Below are 12,055 nucleotides of genomic sequence, written 5' to 3' on the forward strand. Positions count from 1 at the left end.
TGATGCTAAGGTGGTTGCCAGGTTAATGGGGTTGCTAGGGTGTTACCAGTGGTCTTTAGCACTTTTTTTATGCAGTTGCTGGTTGCTTTGGTGTGCTGGATGGATGCTTGCAGGGGAAAGTCAAAAGAGTCCAGTATTCTGGTCTGTAATATGTAAATATGTAAATAAATCCTTCAATGTAACTTTTTGGTATTTTCATCATCATTTATTTAGTGATCCAACAGAAGAAAATTGTAAGTCTGATCACTTACTGTAGCACACCTCAAAAATAGTCATGTTAGTGTTATTTATATGCTAGCATTTTTAAAAGCATTGTGAATGAGCTTTTATTTATATATATATATCTTGTTTGAATCATTTTGTTGAGGATTGTGTGTGTGTGTGTTTGTCAATTTAAGTTTTAGTCATCATGTGCTTTTGTCATTTTATTCATTTTTTTAATATTTCTATTTAGCTTAAATAGATTAATAGCTTTTATATCGCTAACACTTTATTTTAAAGTGTCCTTGTTACGCGTTACATGTAATTACTATTATAAAAACAATTCATTATGCATAGTTACATGCAAGTAACCATAAGCCATACCCAAATCCTTAACCTAACCATAAGTATATGTAGTTAATTAATATTACTCAGAACTTATAATTACACTGTCACAAGGACACCTTAAAAGTGTAACCTTTATATCTATTTCAGTTTTAATAATATTAATAATTTAGTTAAAATCAACAACTCTGCTCAAAATGTCACATAATTTGAAGTCAATCAAAAATCTGACTCAAAACTGTTTTTTTTATTTAGTTGTACCGTTTTTTGTTGTTGTTGTTGTTGTTGTTTTGTTTTGTTTTTTACCTACGATGGTAGAATCACTGTAATCTTGAAAGTTTTTGGCTTAGCATGTAATCAATATCAAAATACCTTGGTATTACCAGCACATTGGTACTGTTACAGTACATTTTGTTCATTTAATAATGATAAATAATGTATTAATAATATATGTATTAAATGTTTTCTTGAAGAATTAGCTTTCCTCACTGGCCAGCAACACACGTCTCCAAATGGTTGGAACAAAAAGTACATGTACACCACCATCTGGACATGAGGAGAGAAAGTGACAACTGGGATGAATGGATGCTCTCTCTCTCTCTCTCTCTCTCTCTCTCTCTCTCTCTCTCTCTCTCTCTCTCTCTCTCTCAAGCAACCATTTCTTCACTTTTAGTTGCATAACAGTAAAACTGTTTCTTGTTAATTAGTAAAATTATGTATTGGATTTTACTTAAAAAAAAAAAAAAAATCTTTAAAATAGTAAATAATTGAAATGAAATGAAAATGCTAAGCAAAACAGAAAATATCAAAATTAAAAATAAAAATACAATAAAATCCATAAAATTAATATATAAAAGTGCAATAAAAGAATAAAATATTGCACTAAAAAATTCCCACAAAATAAAAATGTACTAAACACAAACCTATTTTTGCATTTCAGTATTTTTCCAATTGACAGTGACACAACATTCTCTAATACAAGAAAAAAAAAAAATTATATATATATATATATATATATATATATATATATATATATATATATATATATATATATATATATATATATATTATTCATGAGTTATGCAGAGCTCAATATTGGCCTAGTGTTGTCACACTATAACATTTTTAGATGGTAGAGACACCAATACACCATTAAAACATTTATCTTAAAAGAAAGGCAAGTTTGTTCCGTCTGAACTTGGAATCCATGTTTTCATAGTGTAGTGTGGGGCAAACCCAGAAGAGAATGTTGATTTATTTTGTCATGTGATCCAGAAAAGCATTCACTGCATTGCTTGCTTGCTCCACTTCAACATGTTAGATCTGAAACATGCCACATTTGTTATTGGGCTGGTCAAAGTTTGTATTCCAAACCATTCTCAATCAATTCCTTCACTCAACTTGACCACTAACAAGTTCAATTTGTTATATATTAACTCCAAATCGTCTTTCTATGAAGCACAGTCACTCTTGTGAAGTGTAAGTCAGCAGCTCTGAGTTAAAAAGAAGTTTTAGAAGTACTTCTTTCCTTTTTGGAATTGTTTTTTTTTGTTATCAAAATAGTAGATGCTAGCACAGCTGGAGGAAGTGTACGGTCTCTGTTCATTTGGCCTACAAAAATCAGCTTACATAGTTTAATATTTAGGAGTACAGCTATATGCTAAACAGGCTTATAAATTCTGTCATTTATTTTTTTTAACATTTTATTTTGTTGTTCAACTTTACAAAAGAGCCATTAAACATGCTGGGATGCAGAGTATCAGCTCCACTGAAGAAAAAATCGCCAAAAACTCATTCATATTCATATAAGCACTTAAAGTAAAGGGTCTTTCTGTTCCATCTAAACTCATACATTTATGAAAGCAGGTAATGTGATTGTTCTGAGTGGAATAACATTATTAATGTGAATTTACCTATCTGTAATATCTAAGGCATGTCGGGGAGATGAAGTGAGAGAATCAAGATAAAAGGAACACAACAGATGAATAAGTGGCGTGAACTAAAGCAGACTATTAATGAATGGACATAGATTAACACAGAGGACCTTTTTGTGATGAATTATGGATTATTAATGTTTCTTTGTCTCTATAACAACAACAATTCAACAAATCAGCAATGCAAATGTCTGTGTAATCAAAGGCATATTTTGCTTGCTACAATACTGCCCTCTAGTGACAATACCCATTCAAGTCTAGTGATTTTTGGAGACGTGAATGACAACGTAATTTTAAACCAAATTAATAAGTTAACTGCAAATGAAATATACTAAAAATATGCAGTACAATACAATATACAATTGAAAGGCAGTAGAGCAGTAGATACTGCAAACTGAGGTGCCAAGTGGGACAAATACGGAATCGAACTAGGCTTGCTGGGTCACTATATCATTGATTTTGACACTCATCAATCAATATAGCTGCAGGCTGACCAGACTGACTTTCACTTCACTGAGAGCTTTAATACTAGAGCATGAATTACTGGTACAAAATAACAATCAAAAGTTCTGTGGTCATATTATATTATGTTGTCATTTATCATTGCTCTAAACATGTAAATATAAAAATGTGAGGGAAAATTTAAAAAGATTATTGGGTTTTACAGAATATTAATTTAGTCTTTTTACTTTGAAATTTAATGTTTATTTAAATGTGTTGCTTGCTGTTTTATATGTGAAACTTACAAAAAATTTCTGAGTGAAAATTTGAATATCTCTAGATTTTTTCCAATGTGGACTTGATATTAATATGGCCTTTATGCTTCTCACTGACTGCTGATCTTTCACCTAAATATGAAAGCTATTGGAGGAAGCTTACTGCTTTATTAGACTGTCTATACAGACCGTTCCTAGGAAAGGTCACCAATGAGACAAAACAAACCTTAAGTAAGGCATTCGGTACAATCAGCTGGTCAATATCAGCTGTTTGTATCAGTTTTTAAATTTTCAAAGAAGATGAGTCAGAAAGTTCCAACACGAACGTATTTAATAAAAGAATATACTAATGGCAGCATGCATGATACACAAACAGCATCCACCAATGAACTGAGGGAACAAAGACACTTAAGTATACACTGATAACAAACTAAAAGACAGGTGTGATGATCAAATGAATTGTCTTATTAACTAAACAGAGCAGGAAACTAGAACATAGACAACAGGAAATGAAACAAATTAAAAGTCCATGGTATTGAAAACTAAGAGAATAGAAGACTGACAGTTCCTGACAGTTTGCAATTTTTTTTTTTTTACAAGAAATTAATACTTTAATTTAGCTCAGATTCATTATATTGACAGTAAAGACATTTATAATGACAATAATAATAATAATAAAATCACTGTTTGAAATAAATACAGCTGTTCATGAAAGAATTCTGAAAAAGAAATGCATTACAGTTTCCACGAAATATTAAGCGGCATATTAAAATGATATTTAAGGGATCATGTGACACTGACAACTGGTGTAACGGCTGATGAAAATTCAGCTTTGCCTTCACAAGACTGTTAAAGGCAAGGTAGGTGATTTGGTTCAAAAACAAGTTTTCTTATGTTGGTCAAAAATCCTTTCACTTCCTTATAGCAATCGATAAGTTAAGTGAACTAAATACGTATTTCTATCACCTGTGGAATGTGTAGAACCATAAAATGTTCAGTAAGTCATTTATTTCGGTCTGAACATTGCGATAGGCTGTCTTACCTGGCTGACTACATACAGTATTTTATTTGTGTATTTTATGTTTTTTCATTTTATCTGCTTTGTACTGTAATGTTTTTCATCTGTGAATGACATTCAATCCTCCACCGACGCCATCTGTGATTGAGTCGCTGATTAGGCTCTGCTCTGCCTGTTCACATTCATATGTTTTGGAGTGGGCGGGGTTTAGCAGCGTGATTATGCAGGGAAGGTGGGATCTTGCGTTCAAAGCAACCTTGCTATTGCTATTCTTTCTGATCTGAAACCACCTACTCTACCTTTAAACTCTGACTGGGCTTAGTTCCAATCAGTTTTTATATTCACCAAACCAAATGTTGTATGATGTAGCCTTGAGAGGAATCCATTCATTGCTATCAGTCTAGATCAGGGTCATGATCGGCCCGATTGTAGCTTCAGGATTTTTCTTAAGTAAATGATTTACCCAAATTTTTACTCAGAGTTCATCTCACACACACACACACAGCACACACACACATATCTGTTCTGGTGTTGCCTTGTCACACAGCCAATGTTCAGGCTCTCTCAGCACATTTCCACTGCTCCTTTGACTGGCAGTAAACAAGTGACATAACCTCTAACTAGAGGACTCTGCAGCAGCGGTGGATGTCCTTACATACAGAGAGAGAAATAGACTCCAATCCTTCTTTTGATCCTGAGTGTGGACAGCATGTAATAGGATCCACATGTTCAGTCCGACTGGCTCAATGCTTAACAGACAAGTACAAGGGTCTAAAATACTTCTGGGTGCCATGTTTAGACGGTTCTATTGCTATGTCTACTTCTTATACTTTGAACAAACCACTAAACCTAAGAACGAAACATTTGTGATACGGACATGAATAATATTTTAAAATGAGCAGGAGGTGGTGCTATGCAAGTTATGCAATTTTAAAGCGATATTCTCTCCATTCCAAACCTGTTTGCATTTCTTTCTTATCCAGAATACAACACATTTACGTAAAAACGTGTTTGTACTGTGACTGCAATGTGTTATTATCTTGCCAGTAGTGAATTACCCCTAAAAGCAACCATATAGCAACTTCCTGATAACCACTCATAACACCCTGGCATCAAACTTATACATGCATGCACGTTTTACTTCCATTCTTCTTCAGTAAAGCATAAAAATAGGTGCTATTCTAACAAAAGCATGTATTGATATATGCATGCAGATACATTTGCATAAACACACCTGCAGTTCTCCATTACAGTTATAATATGTGATTAGAATTGCACGCTTGCTCTGCCCGAACAGCTGAGGCCTCCTCTGGATCTGTGTCATACAACATTAAAAAAGGGAAAAGTCAAAATCAAAGCCGTTGTCATGGCAACTGCCATTCCTGCCCACCAAAACGAACTCCCCGCCCCCCGCAGGTTCCACTGATCGATAGGATATCGTGAGGGTGGAACTAACCCAAAACAACCAGTAACCTACATACTAGTTATGCACCATAGCCTATGTGCCGAGAAGGTGGCCGACAGACCATCCATCAGAGGGTTAAAAATATAGAATACAGACAGAAAAAAGGGAGATCAAATCAGCGATTGGAAAATAAAAGATGGCTAATTTGTTTGGGAATGGGCTGCTTGAGCACATTTACCTGCTCTTCTTGCTTTCGGCCGCCAGGTCTCATGTGCAACTTGTCCATGGAGGTAAGATGACTTTTCTTGCGCTTTCTGCCAGATGATAGATGCTTTGTTTGGACAATGCATCAGAGGTATTGGTTTTGTAACTCTGAGTTTCGTCTACTGGATGATAGAAATTAATAAGTCTGGAGTCTGAAGTCTGCACTTTGCAACACTTACATGTTAAGAGATTAATAGATTACAACCTATTAACTGAACTTCAATTCATCAAGATTTTTTAATACAAAAAGCATGTTTTAGAATAAAAAAATAAATAATACCCACATATTTTCTATCAAAGACAATTACATATCATGTCTGGGTTTAAAAGAGAATTATATCGTTTAAATGTGATGACAAAAAAATGTTTCATCAGCCATTGAGCCTTTTATTTTGTTTCTATTATTATGTTGTATTTCATTACAGATCTGTTTTATGATTCATAACGGCTTGTACTTTATGTGGTAACAAACAATAGGAAACCGCGGGGCACTAAGTGGTTTGTTCACACAGACACACCAATGCAAACACAAGCATGCACACAAGCGGCTCATGGCATTTCCGGGAACTCTGCAATGACACCCAGTCCAGTGTTCAAGCAAATGCACTAGATTCACTTGCCCATTATGAATACAAATTCTGTTTAAAAACACTTGGCAACCTTCTGGGCAAAAGGAGGGTTAAGACTTCTACTATATTTGTAGTTTTAACCATGTAAAATTTTAACATGTAAAAGTTGTTTCAATATACAGAGAAGTCCACTTTTATTTACCGTATTTTCCGGATTATAAGTCACACTTTTTTTTCATAGTTTGGCTGGTCCTGCAACTTATAGTCAGGTGCGACTTATTTATCAAAATTAATTTGACATGAACCGAGAGAAATGAACCAATAGAAAAAAATACCGTCTCCAGGTGCGAGAGGGAGCTCTATGCTGCTCAGTGCTCCTGTAGTCTACTACTGAAGACTTAGAGCGCCCTCTCGCGGCTGGAAACGGTAATGTATTCTCTTGGTTCTTGGTTCTAAATAAATGCGACTTATATGTTTTTTTCCTCATCATGACATATTTTTGGACTGATGCGACTTATACTCAGGTGCGACTTATAGTCCGAAAAATATGGTATATAGCACTTTGTATAGCAAACATAAAGTTCTGGAAAAAAAAAAACTAACAAACAAAATAATAATAATTTGGGGTCAACATTGTTTTGTACATTGTTTTAAAATACTTTTATTTAGCAAAGATGCATTAAATTGATTCAAAGATTTCCATTCCATTTAAATGCTAAATGTTTTCTACTGACAAAAAGGTATCATGATTTCCACAAAAATATTAATACAAAATGTTTCTTGAGCACCAAAACAGTATATTATAATGATTTCTGATGGATCTTGTAACACTGAAGACTGAAGAAATGATGCTGAAAATTCAGCTTTGCATCACAGTTACAAAATACATTTGAAAATATAGAAAACGTTTTATTTCACAACATTACAGTTTTTACAGTATTTTCTAACAAATAAATGAATGGTGAGCATGAGAGACATCTTAAAAAAATACTAATAATGTGGCTTGAAAATTTAACAACATTAACCTTTTTTATTATTAAAATACGTAGTTCATTTATAGATTTCATACCTATTTGTCAACAAGGCTTTATGAAGCAGTACAGCATAATATAATGGATTACTACTACTCACTCATTGTTTGAGAAATACATGTTTCTTGAAGCAAGTTCCACTCAACAGTCAACAGCACTTTCAATTCGACAATTAAGACTAAATCTAGATGATTAGTCACATGAAATGGATAATTACACTTCTTCCCCTTCACTCCGCAGAGGGACTGGATGAAGGCACCACAGAAGTGATCAGTCACTCACAGGGGCTATTGGCACGGCTGGAGGGCTTTCTGGTGCTGGGGAATAACAGTGACATTTCCTTACGTGTGGAAACAGTGGATGCGGATGAGGTCAAGGTTATCCAAGCCCACACGCTGGTGCTTTCACTGCAGAGCCGAGTGTTTGAGGAGATGCTGAGAAACCGCAATAGTAGCACGCTAGTGCTGCGAGAAACAGCAGAATGCACTGCCGTGTTTGAGAAATTCATCAGGTTTATTTTATTTTATATTGTTTTTGTATTCTTTTTTATATTTATTTAATCTTTTATTTATATAAATTAATGTTTGAAAATAAAATACTATTTTTCTGTGGAGAACAAAAGGAAAAATTCTGAAACATATGTTTTTACCATACAACAACAATTACAGTGACAATGACTGCCAAGCTTAAAACAGATACAAATAGTATACTTAAAATTAAAATCTATTTGTGTGTGTGTTTAAAGAAAAGAAAAGTTGTTTCTCTACAAAAGCATCTGAGGTGGAAGATTTTGTTGATGCTCTTTAACGTTATTAGCACTGCAAAATATAAATAAATAAATAAATAAATAAATACAATAACATTGAATAAATAAATAAATAAAATAACATTGAACACACCTTTATTTCATTAAGGTAAATAATAAACCTAAACTATAATTCTAGAGCATAATAAACATTTTCTTTACAAAAGCATCTGAGATGGAAGATTTGTAAGCACTGCATGAAAACTTTCTAAACTGCAAAAAAAACCTGTGCTGCATCATCCCAACATTTTAGCCTAAAACATGTTAGAACATGACCAGTTATGAGAACATTCCCATCCCACACATGTCCAAGACTCTCTCTAAAGGCCAGTGCTGGAACTGCAACCTTCCTGCTGTCAAAGCAGCTCAGACCCAAAAGCAGATTAGATCAATGAAACACAACAGCAATAAAAAAAAGAAAAAATGAACTCTTTGCTCTTATGTATATCAGCTTTATAACAAGAAGGGCCAAATAGGGTAATGTTACAAAAGTGATGTGTGGCTAGCGTGAGAAGATGTTTTGGTTACAAGAACACACGCCAACTACTCATTTATTTTGAATGAGCTGAAGTTTTTTGTTTGGGGTTTTATTTTCTCTATAGGGATCCAAAGGATGAGATGACAATCAGATACATCAGAATTTTAAAAAAAGGAAATCAAGTCACTGACAGCTCTAAACTACAGCTCTAAACACAACAACGAAATGCATTATTATAAAAGTCTATATTGCCATAAGAGTAAAATTCATATTATTTTATTAGCTGACAATCCAATTTGACTCACAGGGTCAATGGATGCCATATCTGACACAGCCTGTTAAATACATACCAGGCTGGCAGAAAATGTTAGCAAAATGTCAACAGTTTATGATCTGAAATATGAATTGAATTAGACACACCCAACAGGAAGCTGAGATGGAATTCAAATCATAATGACAGAAAGACAAACTGCAACGCATACAACACAAGTTTAGAAATAAGCATAAGTAATTATATTTTGAAGAATAATGCATATTTATTTCCTGGTATGTAAAACATGCCATATTTACATATAACAATCCTATTTTTCTCAACCAGTTCTCAACTCCTTCCAAAATAGTTAATACAGCCAAAACATTCACCACAATGTTGTCAGCTAACTTAAATTAATTAAATAAATATACAAATATTGAATATTCTGCTGTGAAAATCTTCCTTTGTTTTCCATGAAGGAAAGCAAATAATAATAATAATAATAATAATAAAATTAAAAACAATCTGGCCAAACAATACAGCCAAACGTTCACCACAATTTTGACAGCAAACTTTATAAAACTAAAGTTATTTTATCAAGTTAATTTAGAAAGAATCTGTTCATTAATTACTATTATTAATTATATTCATGTAAAAACAGTTATTTATTAAATATCAAATAAAATGTAGATTTAATTTAAAAAAGTATTAAATATATGAAAGTACTATAACAATACTACTTAATAGACATTAATATACATTTAAATAATATAATAGAATAAAATTATAATAAAATATTACAGTTGCGACTTATTGTGTGCTACCTTTAAACTCAGGAACTGAATTTTTAAAACATTTTCAATTTGTGTAAGATAGACTATATGATCCTTGTTGGACCCGTTCTCTTCTGTCTTGCAGATATCTGTATTGTGGTGAACTCACACTACAGTTAGACCAGGCCACTCCACTGCACAGACTGGCTGCCAAGTACAGCGTCTCCAGCCTCCAGCAAGGACTAACCCAGTACATGAGCCAGAACCTGGCCAGTGATTCTCCGGGCGGTCACGTGGTGGGCTGGTACCAGTATGCCGTGTCGGTTGGTGACACTGCGCTGAGAGATAGCTGCCTTCAGTTTTTATCATGGAATCTGTCTTCGGTGCTTCAGAGTGACGAATGGCCGTCGGTTAGTGTTGACTTGCTACTGACTCTTCTGCAGCGCTCCGATTTAGTATTGAAGAACGAGCTGGAATTATTTGAGGCGCTTGAAATCTGGTTCACCCGGAACGACCCGGATACCTTGACAGCAGAGAACGCCCTTCGACTGGTGCGCTACGCCATGATCCCTCCACACGAACTCTTCCGCTTGCAGCAACAGTCGCCGATCATGACACGCTACCACGAGTCAGTGAGTGATCTTCTCTACAAGTCGTACCAGTTCCATTCAGCTTCACCCCTTCACCTCGCCATGTTCTTCGATGTAAACTGCAGCCTCTTCGTGCCCCGCAACTATCTCTCATCTATGTGGGGATCTCAGTGGGTCATAAGTAACCCAGCACGGGACGACCGCAGCACTAGTTTCCAGACCCAGTTGAGTCCGAGCGGTTTTGACTCCAGTAAGCGGGTGACATGGAACGCCCTGTTCTCACCCCGCTGGCTCCCTCTCAGCATGCGGCCCATGTACACCGAGCAAGGTAGTGTGCAGCCTCCGCGGCCCGATGGAGGAAATAGCATTGCCCAGCCGCGTATCATCATTACACCTGCTACTTCCAGTGCAGATTTAGCAGGTGTCAGCTTCCAAAAGACGATACTCATCTTGACAAAGCAGAAGAACAAGCTTGCGGTGCGGCATATCTTCAGTTTCCACCAAAGCACAGAGGAGGTGGGCGACTTCTTGGCTGGAGTGGACCTGCAATATCACACATCTGAGTACCTGGTGGATGGATCGCTGTACTTGCAGATCATTGTAAAGCCTATCTACCAGACTCTCATAGCAACCAAGAAATAATGTAACAAGCACATTGAAGTAGGATACATTTGATTTTAGATTGAGAAGATCTACACTTTTTTTGATGCATGGAAGAAAACATTTAGATATAATTTGATTAACGCTAATGAAGTGCATCTCTACTGTCCTTATATTGTAGGGTATTGTAAGTTAGAGGTTTACTCTGGGAAAAAGTGAAATGCACTCAAAATGTTCACCTAAAATGTAAGACATTTCACTTAAAATGTGAAGTTCTGTCATCATTTACTCGCCCTTGTTTCATTCCAAACCTGATGACTTTCTTTCTTCCATGGAACACAAAAGGAAATGTTTGAAGAATGATAACACTAATCTTTTATATATATTGAAAGTGGATAGAGAACGGGATGTGTCAAGCTCTAAAAAGCACAAAAACACTATACATACATCTTAACAGTATTCATATGAGTTATGCACTACATTACATTAAGTTTTCTTAAGATTATTTCTGTGTGAAGAACAGACTGAAATTGAAGATGAAAAGTTTACCTTGACTATTAGCTGTGGTCACCGTTTACTGGCATTGTATGGAGAAGAACAGATTTGAAAATCTGCTACAAATATCTCATTTTGCGTTCCATGAAGGAAAGGAAATAAAAGTTTTGTAAATTAAGACACAATTGTAATTTTTGAGTAAGTGTTGCTTTAATGTAGACCATGACATACACTAGTGTCCCAGATATAACTCATATCAAAGGTATTTTTTCTTGATTAGGCAGAAGCCCTTTCCTTTCATGAAAACCAGTTTCTGTATAATAACCACAACATCATTTGTCCACACTGGACTCAATGGACAAAGAAATTTAAAGTGCACGTGACTCTAAACCAGAGCGTTGAAATTAGCATAAATAATAGCATAATGTATATCTCAAAATCAATTACACATTATTCTTAACGCTTGAAGTTTTAATATGCTATTTAAAGAGTTTCAAGGTGCTATTGTTAATTTAAAGAGAAATATCAAATCTCTTTCAAACCTGTAATGTCTTGAAATATTGCAGTTGTGATAGTTA

General features: G+C 34.8%; 1 protein-coding gene across 1 annotated transcript; it reads left to right on the forward strand.

Moving 5' to 3' along the window:
• Positions 1-5,686: 5,686 nt before the first annotated feature.
• On the forward strand, positions 5,687-11,271 carry LOC113056531 (BTB/POZ domain-containing protein 17-like). Its single transcript, XM_026223307.1, has 3 exons — positions 5,687-5,909; positions 7,724-7,994; positions 9,938-11,271. The coding sequence occupies exons 1-3, from the start codon at positions 5,816-5,818 to the stop codon at positions 11,022-11,024; spliced, it is 1,452 nt and encodes a 483-aa protein (XP_026079092.1). The 5' UTR covers positions 5,687-5,815; the 3' UTR covers positions 11,025-11,271.
• The last annotated feature ends 784 nt before the right edge of the window (positions 11,272-12,055 follow it).

This window comes from Carassius auratus, chromosome 37, assembly GCF_003368295.1.
Source record: "Carassius auratus strain Wakin chromosome 37, ASM336829v1, whole genome shotgun sequence".
Lineage (NCBI taxonomy): Eukaryota > Metazoa > Chordata > Actinopteri > Cypriniformes > Cyprinidae > Carassius > Carassius auratus.